The following is a 17,750-nucleotide window of genomic DNA, read 5'->3' on the forward strand; positions in this document are numbered from 1 at the left end:
CTTTCTCTCTTTCCCTCTCTCTCTCTCTTTCTCCTTCTATTTCTCTCTCTCCCTCTTTCCCTCTCCCCCCCCACCATCACGTTAGCCCCTGTCACACAACAGAGCACATCAGTAATTGGAATCCACAGTCACACTTGTCCCCTGATACCATATTCTAGAATGGCAGTAGCTCCACTAGTACTGTACCATTAAACATAGACACTATTACAGTATATCAGCAAGGATTTCTAGTGAGTAGTTTTCCAATGTTCTTGAAATCCCTCAACAGTTTGTTCATCCTCAATGTCCTGTTTGTTACATTTCTGTCACATTGTATCCTTGGCGAACGGTATGCTGGGTTTTGTTGTTGTTTTGTTGTATAATGCTGGAGTGCATTACACTGTCATTCCCTTTACGACCATTGGGATAGAACAATGGTGTTTGTCGACAATAATAATCTGTTGTTGCTCATACAAAAGTCTTACGCTTTTCTCCGTCCAGCTAGCCATTAGCACAGGGCCTGTACTTCATTTAGTGTGTGTGTGTGTGTGTGTGTGTGTGTGTGTGTGTGTGTGTGTGTGTGTGTGTGTGTGTGTGTGTGTGTGTGTGTGTGTGTGTGTGTGTGTGTGTGTGTGTGTGTGTGTGTGTGTGTGTGTGTGTGTACATGACTCACCGTGTGTGTGTGTGTACATGACTCACCGTGTGTGTGTGTGTACATGACTCACCGTGTGTGTGTGTGTGTGTGTGTGTGTGTGTGTGTGTGTGTGTACATGACTCACCATGTGTGTATTTATATGTGTTTCTACGGTGTGTCTGCAGCAATTTGTAAGTAAAACGTGAGAAGGGTTTGTGGTTTTGATTGTCGAGATTAGACAAAGCAATCAGTGTAAAAGCACTTATTGAAAAATGTAATTGTGGCAAAAGATAGATGGTGAATCCTAAATGTAATGTGATGCAGTAGCCTCTCTCATTAGGTATGTTTGCATTCCCCTGAGCCAGCACCTACAAAATTTAAATGATGAAACCATGAATCACCATCTACTGAGCTTTCATTCAACAGTAATACTCTCTGCTGCTGGCTAGTGCACTGTGTCCAGCTGTAAGACCATGATAAAGCACAGCATAATTCAGAACAGCACAGCACAGCTCAGAACAGCACAGTTCAGAACAGCACAGTTCAGAACAGCACAGTTCAGAACAGCACAGTTCAGAACAGCACAGCTCAGAACAGCACAGCTCAGAACAGCACAGCTCAGAAAATCATAGTTCAGAACAGCCCAGTTCAGAACAGCCCAGTTCAGAACAGCCCAGTTCAGAACAGCCCAGTTCAAGACAGCCCAGTTCAGAACAGCATACTGCTGTCCTCAGTCCTGTTCCTCCATATGTTTGTTGATGTATTCTTCACTCAGCTATAACTGCCACTGGGTTATTCGCTGTTCCCTCTAGATCAAATGTACCGTTTATTTGAAGAAATGTCACCTAACAGGTGTATCACTCAGTCTAAGAACCGTCGTCTTGTCAGGCTTTGAAATTGCCAAGTGCCATGTCATCTGAAACCAGAATTGGAATTTTTCCAAGAAGAACTTCTTGCGGTTCCATTTATCTTGCCCACTTCACCACATCTTTGTTTTAGAATTCAGAGACCTTATCTTTTAACAGAGTCTGTTAAGGCAATGTCTTATTGATGGACTTTGCCAGTCTGGCTATATTCCGATGTATTTCTTTCAAATAACTCTTTAGGTTTGGATGTCTGTTTGTGATTCAAGGGCCGTATAGCAGATGGGCTCTGTGAAACTCACTCGTCAGCCTGAAGTATCTCCACTTGCGCTGCCGAATAGCTAGCTTTTCAGTGTGCTGACTGGGCAAGATGCTTCAGAAGGGCAGTCACCTGTGTTAGCAAGGCAGAGGTCCTTAATTCCAGCCTCGGTATGAGCCGAATCAGGAGGAAGTGGTACTCGGTAAGCAGCAGTGCTACGTTTCCCTCCAAAAAACATCAGAATGTGAAATAATGCCTGGTGCCAAAAGATCCAGACAACATCAGGCTTCTCTGAATGTAAACGTTGGTGTGCGGCTCCCTCCAGCCCTAACTCTGGGGTGCACAGGGCAGTGGAATTAGCATTCCCGAGCACTCGGCCGCCATGTCCTGGCAGTAACAGATTGATTAAAACACTGAGACCAAGCTCGCTTGTCTGGGAAGGCTTCTGAGAGCCGTTCCATCCATGCTGTTAAATTATGGATCCGTCGTGCATAGGAACGATACCCAGTCAGTCAGCGCCTCAATATGCGTTTCCCCTCTCCAGCATTACCATGGAGAAATCCATGAGGATGTGTGTCTCTCAGTGTTTTGTGTTCCAATACATATTCGGTCGGAGTATGTCTATTTGAGTTCATTCAGTTGGCTCTGTGGCCACTGAATGTGTTATGCCACCCACTCTGCAAGACACTCTTCCTGCCAGTCAAATTACATCTACAACAACCGCTACCCACCTAATGATGTCAAATGATCATCTTCTCCTCTACCTCTGTCTTGCCTAGAGGCTTTGTGCTGTGTTATGAACTTGTGAGCTAGTAGAGGTTTTTATAATGCTAGCTCCTCTGAGTGGCGCAGTGCATCAAACCGGAAACTCAGAGAAGGAAACAACATTTGGACGTTTTCTCTCCCCACCACCACATCCTGCTGGAGCAGTGGAGGAGCCCACAGCGCTATCCTGTCAAGACTTTGAAGTGTGGTGTTGCTAAGTACTATGAACATAAAGAAACACTAAAAGGATGTTTCTCGATTCTGGTTTTCGCTAGCACTCACTGCTGTGTTTACCTGTGGGCTTTTTTAGAATCTTGTGTCGTCGTATTTTGGCGGGGAAAGAAGTACAACTCTAAAAGTTCATGGGGAGAGCTTTGAACACGGAGGCTCTTTTATTTCCTGCTCAGCTGAGGATCAAGGTGCTTTTCTTGCTGTTTGACGCTTGTTGCGTGCTCTTTTGTTTTTGAAGTTGCTGTTACTCTCGGGTTAATTTGTGTGAGCGGCCGTGTTCTATGTGGAAGTTGACAGTCAGATACAACTTCACACACACACAAAGACACACACACACACTTTACCTAATGAGAAAAACAATAATGGTATGCAATCACAATTTGAGTTAAAAGAGCGTCGTAGTCTTTATTACTGTATGTTGTTGTTAAGACAATAGGCTTTGTTTAGTCATTGTGATTAATTAATATCTGTAAAGCCTGTGTAAACAGCTTTCAATAAAGGTATTGCTCTCGATCTTTCATCGTTTGACCACTGGTCCCTTATCTTCCTTTTCTGCCCTGTGACTGTCGGGGACTGTCCCATTGGTTTCTGCCTTGACAGAACATGTCAGGGATATATTGGTTGTGGAGTTCTCTACTGCGTACATGTGTGTCCTGAATGAGCATTGATTCAGTCTTTCATATATGTTCTCAACAGGCTGTTCACACAGCTCATTCCTCAATGGTTTTCTCTGAGGTTTTTGATCATTTCTCTCTCTCTCTCGCTCTCTCACTTCTCTTCTCTATAGATGGTGGCTTCTGATGGAGTTCAGGAGAGTACTCGAGTGACCATTAATATCACAGTGATCGATGCCAATGACAACACACCGATCTTCCCCAACACCTCCTACAGTGTCAATGTTTACACAGATATGCAGCCTGGGGAAACAATATTGCAGGTAATCAATATGCCATACTCACTCGCTGTTTTCCCAAACCATCCACTTACTTAGAGTAATAGCATTAGTAAACCTGGAGTTATTGTGGTAGCACACTGTTTGGTTCAGCTCTCAGCAGGCTGCTGCCATAGGCTGTTCCCCTCTGGGCGTTGGGAGGATTGTGGGTCATTTGTTAGAACCCCTGTTTTCGCAGTCGGAGCATGAGCCCAGTCCAGTCAGTCACTCTGATACTTAAAGGAAACAAAAGACTGCCAGAAAAGGTCAAATTTAGGCAGTTTAATCTCTGTTTTCCCATCGGAAGACTTCCTCTCATAGCAAGCCCGGTTAGGCTGGTTAGGCTTCAGGAACACGTTAATAATGGCAGTTATGAGTTAACTCTTTGTCGGTTGAATGACTGTTGATGAGGTCCTTGTGACTGCATTGTCTCATTAGTCAGTCATCTTTGAGTTACAGTATGTAAAGTCTCAGAATGACGTATGGGGAGAATAACACTTTACATGCTCTTAGTCACACACTGTAGCGTTCTGCTACGTAAACACATGAATGTTTAGAGATTTCTATCAAAGTCTGACCACTTTTCTACACGTTGAATATGCAGTATGTTATAATTGGATTATGCGAATGTTAAAAGGTATTTATGCGTTTGATTATGATATCAGTTTCTACTTCCTTATTTCAAAATCACTGACTGTATTTGCCATAAATGTTTAATAATCCCCCAACGCAAGATATTTAATTATGCATTTGATATGTGTAGAATATATCAGCGAGGAATCAAACATTTCCGTATTCCTTGAAATGTGGGGAAAATATTGGGATAGATGGCCTTCCCCTAATGAAGTCCCTGGGCTTAGGACACCAGAGGACACTGTCGAGTGAGAGACTTCCTCTCTTGTCTCCCTTTCAGCTGACGGCTCTGGATGCTGACGGGGGTCCCAATGGGCTTGTGACCTACAAGATCCTGGCGGGGGATCAAGGACACTTCATCATCAATAACCGCTCGGGAGTGATCACCGTGGTGCCTGGCGTCTCCCTGGCCGTGGGACGTTCCTACACGCTGACCGTGAAGGCTGTGGATAACGGTCCGGGGTCCCAGAGGAGGTGAGGCTAATAGGGGGCCCCAGGGAGCCCCGAGGGGTGGGAGGCTGGAGGGGAGGATGGGTAGGGCTGGGGGGTAGGGAGCCCCGAGGGGTGGGAGGCTGAAGGGGAGGATGGGTAGGCCTGGGGAGCCCCGAGGGGTGGGAGGCTGAAGGGGAGGATGGGTAGGGCTGGGGGGTGGGGAGACCGAGCAGGGGAGCGTGAGGATGGAAAGGCGGAGTAGGGTGGTGGAGGCTGGGAACTGGCGTGGCCAGTAAAGGCTGAGAGCCGCAGAGGACAAGTCACTTTCCATTCCGTCTGCAGCAGTCACAGACTCGCTTCCTTTCTCTCTCTCTCTCTCTCTCTCTCTCTCTCTCTCTCTCTCTCTCTCTCTCTCTCTCTCTCTCTCTCTCTCTCTCTCTCTCTCTCTCTCTCTCTCTCTCTCTCTCTCTCTCTCTCTCTCTCTCTCTCTCTCTCTCTCTCTCTCTCTCTCTCTCTCTCTCTCTCTCTCTCTCTCTCTCTCTCTCTCTCTCTCTCTCTCTCTCTCTCTCTCTCTCTCTCAAATCTATAGTGTTCTGCAGGGTAACACATTATGCTAGGGAAATATCCCTGGAACAGTGTGCCGGTAGATGTTACTCACAGGACTGGCCCATCTGGCACACAAAGCGGAAACTAGAGGCTTTTCATAATGATTTGCAATGCCTACCCTCCAACCCAATTCAATCTGTGTTGCCTTTTTGCCCTCTGTAAAGCTTGGTGGCCACAGGATCAATATAGCTCAACAGGCTGAAATATAAAGAGAAATGTAGTGAATTTGGCAGTGACTATTGGCTCAGTTCTATCTGAAGAGGAAAATGTGAGGGCTGGGGGGTCTCTTTGGCAGCAGTTTGGGGAATTTTGTCTTTCATCGAACATGCCAGGTAAAAGTTTTGCCGCACAAAGATCCTTGTAAGCCTTTTTGTCTTGAGTCAAGGACAAACACGCAAGATAAGACTGTGATGATTAGGGGTGTGAATACGTATGTGAATACGTATCCAACGACTGGGAACCATGTAATAATCTGGGTCCTCGTTTATCAATCATGCGTCGGAACAAATCGGTGCGTGAACCATGTGTGGGATCATTTCCACGCAAAGTGTGATATTTATCAATATGAACGTTGGCTTGAGAGTGTGCGTACATTTACGCACAGCCATGACCATGAGTACGCACAGTGCCAAGCAGTGGAATAAGGGAACTGCTTGTCAAGCGTAGAATAGAGAAAATATATGTTGAAATTATGAGAGTAATAATTCAAGCATTTCTAGATTTCATTGTATTTCCATTGTGAATTCATGCAACACATCTTGACAGGCATATACTTCTATCACATCAGTAAATATGTTATGAGAATAATCCATACAAAGTACAGTCATTTGTTAAATTAGAGGCACATATGAAAGTGAAACCATTGTTGGAATACTATAAAAGACGGAGATAATGGGAAAGGGAATGAGAGATCTTGCTCTGCTGGAAGATTTGTCACACGCTGCATTTCGCAGAGAGCACGTTTTTAGAGACAGGTGAGATTTTTTGTTGTTGCATAAATTACAGATTGGCCGTTTCAGATATCGTTTCCCAGAACCAATTTTATAGATTATTTGCAAGGATTTAAGAACTACTTTAAAGAGGCAAACACATGCCATTCCGGTGCACATCCAAGTGCTATCCACCCTCGGGTTTTTGACAACGGACACTTTTCAGCAGGAGCCTTTTGATCGGCATCTCACAGCCCTCGATGAGCGAACGTTTCAAATGCAATCATCAGCAAAACAAACATATAACATTTTGCTATTTGCCTCATGACTCCTACATGCTTTGTTGACTATGCCATTTCTTGTTTACCCAACCGTGGGACAGACTACGTTTGTTCCCACACTCGGGACTCTGACTCTCTATTGGTTACACAGACTCTTGGCCTCCGATTTTATTCTAACCACCTCTCGCCGGCTTTCTATTCATGATACCTGATGAAATTGCTGTACAATATGATATTGTTGCCATCTAATGCACATTCAAATGTCATAAATCAGCACTGCAGAGCTCTCCCTGTCCTCTGCTATGCCTTGATTCTATTACTGCTGATGATATCTGGAAATGTGCATGTACACCCTGGCCCATCTACTATTGCTATCGCCAATTCTGACTTGTTCTCTGATATCTGCTTCACTGATATCTGCTCGTGTAAAAGCCTGGGTTTTCTGCACGCGAGAAGCTTATTACCTAAAATGAATCAATTGAAAGTCTGGGTTCACAGCTCCAATCCAGATGTGTTGGTCATTACTGAGATGTGTTAAGGAAGAGTGTTTTGAATACTGATGTTAACCTTTCTGATTTTAACCTTTTTCGGGCAAGACAGATTTTCCGAAGGTGGGGGAGTGGCAATCTTTACCAATGAACACCTTCAATGCTCGGTTGTTTCCACCAAGTCTGTCCAAGAAACAATTTGATTTGCTGCTTTTAAGCATTACACTTTGTTGACTGTTGCTGGGTGTTATCGTACTCCATCAGCACCGGCCTGTACCCTACCTGCCCTAAGCTCTCTCCTGGCCCCTTACACTAAGTCTGAATTTGTCCTGCTTGGTGACCTAAACTGAGACATGCGTAAAATACCTGACCAAATCCTAAAGCAATGGGACTCCCTAAATCTATTCTCAGATTATTACCAATCCCACAAGGTATGACTCCAAACACCCAGAAAATGCTACTCTCCTCGATGTTATCCTCACAAATAATCCTGATAGGTATCAGTCTGGTGTTTTCTGTAATGACCTTAGTGATAACTGTTTTACAGCCCGTGTTCGTAATTACAGTCCTGATTTGTCATAGATGCTTGCTAAAAAACTTTAATGAGCAAGCCTTCCTTCATGAACTGGCCTCTGTAAATTGGAATAGAATCTGCTTATTCCCCTCTGTTGAAGACACTTGGACCTTCTTTTTTGATATTTTCAGTGGTATTGTTAACAAACACGCCACATAAAGAAATGAAATGAGAATTAAAAACAGGTTCAACCCCTGGTTAGGCCGTGATCTTGCAGAGTCGTGATCTTGCAGAGTTACTACAACCTCAAGAATTGTATTTGGAGAAAGGCTCGGCACATGCATACTCAGGCTGACTGGCTCTCGTTCAGGCAAATGAGAAAAGTGCACTCAGGCTATCCGGAAGGCCATAGTTGGTTACTTTTTCTTTCTCTGTGGGTCTAACCCCAAGAAGTTCTGGAAAACAGTTAAAGACCTGGAGAATAAACCCTCCTCCTCACAGCTGCCCATCTCCATTAATGTTGATGAAGTGGTGGTTACTGACAAGAAGCACATGGCTGAGCTCTTCAATCAATACTTCATTAAGTCAGCATTCCTATTTGACTCAGCCATGCCTCCTTGCCCGTCCAACATTTCCTCATCTCCCACCCCTTGCGACTAGCCCCGATTCTCCTCCCTCTTTTTCCCCTGGCCCGCTACAAAGTTTCTCCCTGCAGACAGTCACTGTGTCTGAGGTGCTAAAGGAGCTCCTTAAACTTGACCCCATAAAACATCTGGGTCAGATGGTTTCGATCCTTTCTTCTTTAATGTTGCAGCCCCTATCATCGCCAAGCCTGTCTCCGACCTTTATAACCTGTCTCTCCTCTCTGGGGAGGTTCCCATTGCTTGGAAGGCAGCAACAGTGCATCCTTTATTTAAATGCGGAGATCAAGCTGATCCTAACTGTTATAAGCCTATTTCAATTTTTCCCTGTTTATCAAAAGTGTTGGAAAAACTTGTCAATAATCAACTGACTGGCTGTCTTGATGTCTATAGTATTCTCTCTGGTATGCAATCTGGTTTTCGCTCAGATTATGAATGTGTCACTGCAACCTTTAAGGTCCTCAATGATGTCACCATTGCCCTTGATTATAAGCAATGTTGTGCTGCTATTTTTATTGACTTGGCCAAAGCTTTTGATACGGTAGACCATTCCATTCTTGTGGGCCGGCTAAGGAGTATTGGTGTCTCTGAGGGGTCTTTGGCCTGGTTTGCTAACTACCTCTCAGAGTGCAGTGTATAAAGTCAGAATATCTGTTGTCTCAGCCACTGCCTGTATCCAAGGGAGTACCCCAAAGCTCGATCCTCGGCCCCACGCTCTTCTCTATTTACATCAACAGCATAGCCCAGGCAGTAGGAACCTGTCAGATCTCCCCAAGGAGATGTGGGTGTGGAGTCAGGCGCAGGAGAAACAAGTTCCAAAGAAAAGGGCGTTTTATTTAACTAGCTCAAAAAACAACAGGAACACCTGACTACAGCAATAGCCACGAAAACCCCACTCAGACACAGTCCAGGGAAAAACACCTGTAAAACATGAGCTAATAAAAACGAAACCCAAACTCTCTGACAGTTCAAACGAAAACAATCCCGCACAAAACCCCAAAGGAAATGTCGAATTAAATACCCCCCTAATTAACCAAAATGAAACCAGGTGAAACACAAAACAAACATAACCAAAAGAAAAGGAAAAATGATCGGTGGCAGCTAGTAGACCGGCGACGACGACTGCCAAGCGCCGCCCGAACAGGGAGAGGAGCCACCTTCGGTGGAAGTCGTGACAGAACCTCTCTCATCCATTTGTATGCAGATGATACAGTCTTAAACTCAGCTGGCCCCTCCCTGGATTTTGTGTTAAACGCTCTACAACAAAGCTTTCTTAGTGTCCAACAAGCTTTTGTGATTACTACCTCTGAGGGTTTAGAGCTTGAGGTAGTCACCTCATACAAATACTTGGGAGCATGGCTAGACGGTACACTGTCCTTCTCTCAGCACATATCAAACCTGCAGGCTAAAGTTAAATCTAGACTTGGTTTCCTCTATCGTAATCGCTCCTCTTTCACCCCAGCTGCCAAACTAACCCTGATTCAGATGACCATCCTACTCATGCTAGAGTACGGAGACATAATTTATAGATCACCAGGTAAGAGTGCTCTCGAGTGGCTAGATGTTCTTTACCATTCGGCCATCAGATTTGCCACCAATGCTCCTTATAAGACACATCACTGCACTTTATACTCCTCTGTAAACTGATCATCTCTGTATACACGTCGCAAGACCCACTGGTTGATGCTTATTTATAAAACCCTCTTAGGCCTCACTCCCCCCTATCTGAGATATTAACTGCAGCCCTCATCCTCCATATACAACACCCGTTCTGCCAGTCACATTCTGTTAAAGGTCCCCAAAGCACACACATCCCTGGGTCGTTTGTCTTTTCAGTTCACTGCAGCTATTTTTATTTTTATTTTTTACCTTTTTTTTAAGTAGGCAAGTCAGTTAAGAACAAATTCTTATTTTCAATGACGGCATAGGAACAGTGGGTTATCTCAATCTCTTCATTCAAGCACTCAATTATGGACACTCTTACTGACAGTTGTGGCAGCTTTGCATGATGTATTGTTGTCTCTACCTTCTTGCCCTTTGTGCTGTTGTCTGTGCCCAATAATGTTTGTACCATGTTTTGTGCTGCTACCATGTTGTCCTGCTGCCATGTTGTGTTGCTACCATGATGTTGTCATGTTGTGTTGCTATCATGTTGTGTTGTCATGTGTTGCTGCCTTGCTATGTTGTTGTCTTAGGTCTCTCTTTATGTAGTGTTGTGTTGTCTCTTTTGTCTTGATGTGTGTTTTGTCCTATGTATGTATTTATATTTTTAATCCCAGGCCTCCGTCCCCGCAAGAGGCCTTTTACCTTTTGGTAGGCGGTCATTGTAAATAAGAATGTGTTCATAACTGACTTGCCTAGTTAAATAAAGGTTAAATAAAATTAAAATTAAATGTAAAAATCATGCATAAAAGACGCTGCTGAATGTGGTGGCAAGGAGGCCAGTTGGTATACACAACTCGTTCATTCTGCAGAACAGCAATGTTGGCCTATACGCCTACAGGATGGAGCTGTTGAGGATGGATGGCTTATTGGTGAGGATGGATGGCTTATTGGTGAGGATGGATGGCTTATTGGTGAGGATGGATGGCTTATTGGTGAGGATGGATGGCTTATTGGTGAGGATGGATGGCTTATTGGTGAGGATGGATGGCATATTGGTGGGTGTTGCCTCCTCATTTGAAGTATATTTGCCATTGCTAAAGCAGCTTGAATTGTCTTAATGGTCCTCTCTTTGTAGCTATGTTTTTATTTTTACTGGTCAAGCCACAACTGAGCGAGCCAAATAAAAGCTTTTTGTTGTACTCCTTCTCTGACACTATCACCTCTATTTCAGTCTCGGAAAAGTTGTATTTTTCTTCTTCGATTTTTGGGTTGCGACTTTGTATTTCATGGTATGGCGTTGTGTTTTCCCCACGGGCTCTACTGGGTCATTTTGTTCATATATGGTTAGTTGGGGTTGTTTTGAAATGCAAAATAGCCAAAGTCGTGCACGAGCACTGAGGCTGAGAACAATAGGTATTTATCAATGGTTATCTCCTACCTGTGTGCGTTTGACGCTCGTATGATTGTTTGATAAATCGCTACTTATATTTACAGGGTTCTGTTTGGAGCATGTCCAGGATCAAAACCGTTTGATTCATGTTTCCAGTGGCTTTATGAATAAAGCAGCCAGGATTGCCCCAGTGGAAAAAAGTCTTCAAATAACCAGTCTTCAAATAACCAGTCTTCAAATAACCAGTCTTAAAAGTCCCTCATATGTCTCTCTAAAATTGACTTGCTGTAATCGTTCAATTATGTTTATTCTGTTCAGGCCCGACTCAGACACTTGGAGCTTAATGTTCTGTACACAACTGTGGTTTCACTGACCAGGGATTCAGTCTGACCAGGGATTCAGTCTGACCAGGGATTCAGACTGACCAGGGATTCAGTCTCTAGTGAAGTACTATGCCTTGCACAAGGCTAGAGGTGGTTTATTTCAGCTTTTCTAAAACAATCTAAAGTTTTGATGTACTATTGAATTGATTCTCTCTATATGCTGCAGGATACAGATTATACCAGATACTGGGAGAGGATGTATCTCAAACTAATTTACAGCTGAAATATGTCAAGGGGAAAACAGCGCCACAGTTCGCCACTGCACCTTTTGTTATTTATTTTGTTTTGTTGATGGAACGGAGAAGAAGAGCGTCCAGCGCTGTGGTTACAGAAAGTAGCAGTACGTATGCCGCTGTTCTATAGCACGTGAGGTCAGAGTGAAAAGAAAAAACGGTGTTCGTTGTTTGAAGTAACTTCTTAATTGTTGTAATATTGCAAACGGACGCACCGACTACGGATTTCAGCTTTAAGTTGGCTAGCCTTAACTCTTGTCCAACCTACGTACAGTACCTCCTAGCTTTTTAATCTACAATCATATAGATTTTCTAGCAACCCCCCCCCCCAACAAACACAAAACAAACACTGACAACAGAACCCTACATCCCACACAGAAATTCTCATAATGTTAACAAAACCCGCCTACAGTTTCTGTTTTTCAGAAGTGAAGCTCTTTGTGGACAGTTGAAGTTGATAAAAGTGCTTTTTTATTGCTAAAATTAAAACCAACACATTTCAGCCCTCAGCCTTCATCAGGGTTTTTTTCGCCCAGAATTAATTTCTCCCCATCCTTATCTCCCGTCCCAGGAGCTCCATCACCACCGTGTACATTGAGGTGCTCCCCCCCAACAACCAGAGCCCCCCACGCTTTCCCCGCTTCCTCTACAGCCTGGAGGTCAGCGAGGCCATGAGGATCGGAGCCACACTCCTCAGCCTGCAGGTGAGCACCGGGACAAGGCTTCTTCACAATGCCACACTGTTCTGTAGCACACACTGAGCATACTGTACCCTGATCTGTACCCTGATCTGTACCCTGATCTGTAGCAATAGTTTGGTGGCAGCGGTGGGATCTACTTCAGTATCTTACCTGACTATCATTGTCAGGCCACAAGTGTACTCTATACAGCTGAATAGCTCCTAAAAATGGCCCCTATTCAGTCTGTATGAGAAGGAATTGAGACAGTTACTAATGTTACAGATTAGTCTGTTTGATGAGGGACTGAGACAGTTACTAATGTTACAGATTAGTCTGTTTGAGAAGGGACTGAGACAGTTACTAATGTTACAGATTAGTCTGTTTGATGAGGGACTGAGACAGTTACGAATGTTACAGATTAGTCTGTTTGAGAAGGGACTGAGACAGTTACTAATGTTACAGATTAGTCTGTTTGATGAGGGACTGAGACAGTTATTAATGTTACAGATTAGTCTGTTTGAGGGACTGAGACAGTTACTAATGTTACAGATTAGTCTGTTTGATGAGGGACTGAGACAGTTACTAATGTTACAGTTTAGTCTGTTTGAGGAGGGACTGAGACAGTTACTAATGTTACAGATTAGTCTGTTTGAGAAGGGACTGAGACAGTTACTAATGTTACAGATTAGTCTGTTTGAGGAGGGACTGAGACAGTTACTAATGTTACATATTAGTCTGTTTGAGAAGGGACTGAGACAGTTACGAATGTTACAGATTAGTCTGTTTGAGAAGGGACTGAGACAGTTACTAATGTTACAGATTAGTCTGTTTGAGAAGGGACTGAGACAGTTACTAATGTTACAGATTAGTCTGTTTGATGAGGGACTGAGACAGTTACTAATGTTACAGATTAGTCTGTTTGATGAGGGACTGAGACAGTTACTAATGTTACAGATTAGTCTGTTTGATGAGGGACTGAGACAGTTACTAATGTTACAGATTAGTCTGTTTGAGAAGGGACTGAGACAGTTACTAATGTTACAGATTAGTCTGTTTGATGAGGGACTGAGACAGTTACTAATGTTACAGATTAGTCTGTTAGAGAAGGGACTGAGACAGTTACTAATGTTACAGATTAGTCTGTTTGAGAAGGGACTGAGACAGTTACTAATGTTACAGATTAGTCTGTTTGAGAAGGGACTGAGACAGTTACTAATGTTACAGATTAGTCTGTTTGATGAGGGACTGAGACAGTTACTAATGTTACAGATTAGTCAGTTTGAGAAGGGACTGAGACAGTTACTAATGTTACAGATTAGTCTGTTTGAGAAGGGACTGAGACAGTTACTAATGTTACAGATTAGTCTGTTTGAGAAGGGACTGAGACAGTTACTAATGTTACAGATTAGTCTGTTTGAGAAGGGACTGAGACAGTTACTAATGTTACAGATTAGTCTGTTTGAGAAGGGACTGAGACAGTTACTAATGTTACAGATTAGTCTGTTTGATGAGGGACTGAGACAGTTACTAATGTTACAGATTAGTCTGTTTGATGAGGGACTGAGACAGTTACTAATGTTACAGATTAGTCTGTTTGATGAGGGACTGAGACAGTTACTAATGTTACAGATTAGTCTGTTTGAGAAGGGACTGAGACAGTTACTAATGTTACAGATTAGTCTGTTTGATGAGGGACTGAGACAGTTACTAATGTTACAGATTAGTCTGTTAGAGAAGGGACTGAGACAGTTACTAATGTTACAGATTAGTCTGTTTGAGAAGGGACTGAGACAGTTACTAATGTTACAGATTAGTCTGTTTGAGAAGGGACTGAGACAGTTACTAATGTTACAGATTAGTCTGTTTGATGAGGGACTGAGACAGTTACTAATGTTACAGATTAGTCAGTTTGAGAAGGGACTGAGACAGTTACTAATGTTACAGATTAGTCTGTTTGAGAAGGGACTGAGACAGTTACTAATGTTACAGATTAGTCTGTTTGAGAAGGGACTGAGACAGTTACTAATGTTACAGATTAGTCTGTTTGAGAAGGGACTGAGACAGTTACTAATGTGACAGATTAGTCTGTTTGAGAAGGGACTGAGACAGTTACTAATGTTACAGATTAGTCTGTTTGATGAGGGACTGAGACAGTTACTAATGTTACAGATTAGTCTGTTAGAGAAGGGACTGAGACAGTTACTAATGTTACAGTTTAGTCTGTTTGAGGAGGGACTGAGACAGTTACTAATGTTACAGATTAGTCTGTTTGAGAAGGGACTGAGACAGTTACTAATGTTACAGATTAGTCTGTTTGAGAAGGGACTGAGACAGTTACTAATGTTACAGATTAGTCTGTTTGATGAGGGACTGAGACAGTTACTAATGTTACAGATTAGTCTGTTTGATGAGGGACTGAGACAGTTACTAATGTTACAGATTAGTCTGTTAGAGAAGGGACTGAGACAGTTACTAATGTTACAGTTTAGTCTGTTTGAGGAGGGACTGAGACAGTTACTAATGTTACAGATTAGTCTGTTTGAGAAGGGACTGAGACAGTTACTAATGTTACAGATTAGTCTGTTTGAGAAGGGACTGAGACAGTTACTAATGTTACAGATTAGTCTGTATGAAAAGGGATGGGTCAAGCTGTTTATGTAGACCTCTTCAACTATACACACAAAGAAAATTATGCTTCCTCAAGGGTTCTTTGGGAAGGCTGATGGTTCTATGTGTAATTATAATGGCTCAATGAACCCTTTGAGTTCACTATTTTTTTGTTGCTCTTTTATTGATAACAAAAGTGTAGGGGAGGTGGCTCATTAGAATATTTTGGGGCGTGGTTTGCGCACAGCTCTTTTTGTACAACCGTGAGTGAGAAAAAAACCAGGTATGGTTCTACAAAGGGATCTCCAAAAAACCTTTCAGATTGTGAAAGATTCTTTATAGAACCATGCTCCATAAAGGTTCCATAAAGATCCATAAAAAGGGTTGCAACCATAGCGGAACCCTTTTTGGTGCTATATCTTTTTGAATGGTTCTTTATAGAACCTTAGGAAAGGGTTCTTTATAACACCATACATGTTCCATTTAGAACCTAATGAGCATGGTTCTTTATAGAACCTTCAAAAAAGGGTTCTATATAGCACCAAATAAAGGTTTTGCTTTGGTAAAAAATGTGTGTACCAAACTATTGTTTGTAATGCGTCAAGTATAAATGGACTGGATACTGTGTGAAGTAATTTAGTCATTGTGAAATTGGGTTTGACCTCGCCACATTACATTTATGGACTGCGCTATGGATTTAACTTGATGCCTTTTCATTCTGTTGTTTTATTGGAGTCGTTGTGAAAGTAGTGGAATAACGGCAACATGAAGGGGCCTCTCTGTGTTGCTACAGGCAACGGACCGTGAAAGAGACGTCATCACCTACAGCATCCAGAACGGGGATCCCCACCACCTCTTTGAGCTCTCGCAGATGTACGTGAGCTCATTTTAGTCATCAACTACATTACCTATCATAGTAGCGGATTTATCCATGAAACTAATATAAATAATATTTCTCTGTTACAGAGGAGTCCATTTGGGAAAATGATAGTGTTTTGCCTGGATAAGTGTCTGGAGCATTTTTCAATACAGATAGTAAACCAAACTGTTCTCTCTGAAACTCTCCACGAGACACTAGGGACTGGAAATGTAGATAATATTCTCCCTAGCATCTTAAATACATAATTAATAAGTAATAAATGAATAAATACCAAAACAATTCTCTCCCAGTTTGAAAACAGTCCACATATCAGATTATACATTAGTAGTCTCGAGGTTACCCCTGTGCCTTGGCTTGGAGTAAATATTTTTTCTTAATTTCAGAGATGAAATTGAAGCCTGCAATAAGATTTGGTGTGATTGTTTATGGAGCACTTTTGTATGGCTAGCGGCGAAGCAACACAGCACATTCTCGAATGTTAAATCTAACACTGAAAGTGTGGACCCGTACAGACATTGGTTGGAAGACTTATTTCCCAGAGTGCCTTGCATTTTGAGTGAACTGTGTTTGTTAGTGACATCATTGTTGCATTCATCTGTTTTCAGTCCTCTGGATTTCACCAGGTGAGATCCTGAGTGAATATCTTATCATTTAAATTGAATTATTTAACACAACACAATCCAAAACATATTTTGAGGGCCTAAACTATAAACGTAACAATTAACTCTGTAAATGTTGAATTACCACTCATTGGTGTAAAATAACCCCCAGTGTTGGTATTAATAACCAGAGTTGAACCATAATCACACCCATTATCATATCTCCCAGCATGTTCTATTGCAGGTCGATTTTATTATAATCCCTAGGCTATTTTCAGGAGGCATGGTTTATTAGAGGTGTAGCTTTTATAGTTATTTTTTACCACCCATGACAGTAAATGTCAATCCTGTTGATCATATTATAGGGACTTTTCAAAAATGTCCAACGCCACCCCCCCCAACATCAACATCAACATATGAGAAAATAGTTTCTATGTTTAGTAGTAAAAAATATAGAGGAAGATAAGTATTTCATAAAATATAATTGGTGTGCATTGTGTGATTCTCATAATGTTAACAAAAACAAAACCCGCCTACAGTTTCTGTTTTTCAGAAGTGAAGCTCTTTGTGGACAAATGTCCAACGCCACCCCCCCCAACATCAACATCAACATATGAGAAAATAGTTTCTATGTTTAGTAGTAAAAAATATAGAGGAAGATAAGTATTTCATAAAATATAATTGGTGTGCATTGTGTGATTTTTAGCCAATTATGAGTTGGCGTTGCCTACTAATCAAGTGCAGACTCAGACAAGGAGACGGGGATAAAGTAACCAAGGTATTTATTGAAAAGCAGGGGGGAGATGGGGTGCAGGCCAGGAGGAGCTCGGGCGGGTAGCAGGGAAACAGGAACTGAGGCTACGGCTGGGGCAAGGGGAGTAGGGGCAGGGTAAGCAGGTCCAGAGTGGAATCCGAGGAAGCAGTAGAGCGGGGGTCCAGGGCAGGGAACTAGGACTGACAGGGACCAGAGTCAGTGCGGACAGAATGAGCAGAGGCTATAAACTGGCAGTGTGGAAGTGGCAGGGCTGAGTATTTGTAGAGGTTTTGATTATGTAACAGGTTGCAGCTGGTGGGGATCTGCTCTGACTCCAGCACACCTGTCTCCACTCACAAAATCAGATACACCCACACAGAGAGAGAGAGAGAGAGAGGGAGAGAGAGAGCACTGGGGAAGTGACCAAATGCCT

The 17,750-nt window shown here is 42.7% G+C and overlaps 1 protein-coding gene across 1 annotated transcript in view; it reads left to right on the plus strand.

Moving 5' to 3' along the window:
• The window catches only part of LOC139570092 (protocadherin-15-like), a 314,364-nt gene that overhangs the window by 178,644 nt on the left and 117,970 nt on the right, over positions 1-17,750 (plus strand). Inside the window, exons 14-17 of the mRNA XM_071391605.1 lie at positions 3,519-3,668; positions 4,576-4,769; positions 12,369-12,501; positions 15,878-15,957. Coding sequence (XP_071247706.1) covers positions 3,519-3,668; positions 4,576-4,769; positions 12,369-12,501; positions 15,878-15,957 — 557 coding nt within the window. The remainder of the gene's footprint in view (positions 1-3,518; positions 3,669-4,575; positions 4,770-12,368; positions 12,502-15,877; positions 15,958-17,750) is intronic.

The sequence above is a fragment of the Salvelinus alpinus genome, chromosome 3, assembly GCF_045679555.1.
Source record: "Salvelinus alpinus chromosome 3, SLU_Salpinus.1, whole genome shotgun sequence".
NCBI classification, from domain to species: Eukaryota; Metazoa; Chordata; class Actinopteri; order Salmoniformes; family Salmonidae; genus Salvelinus; species Salvelinus alpinus.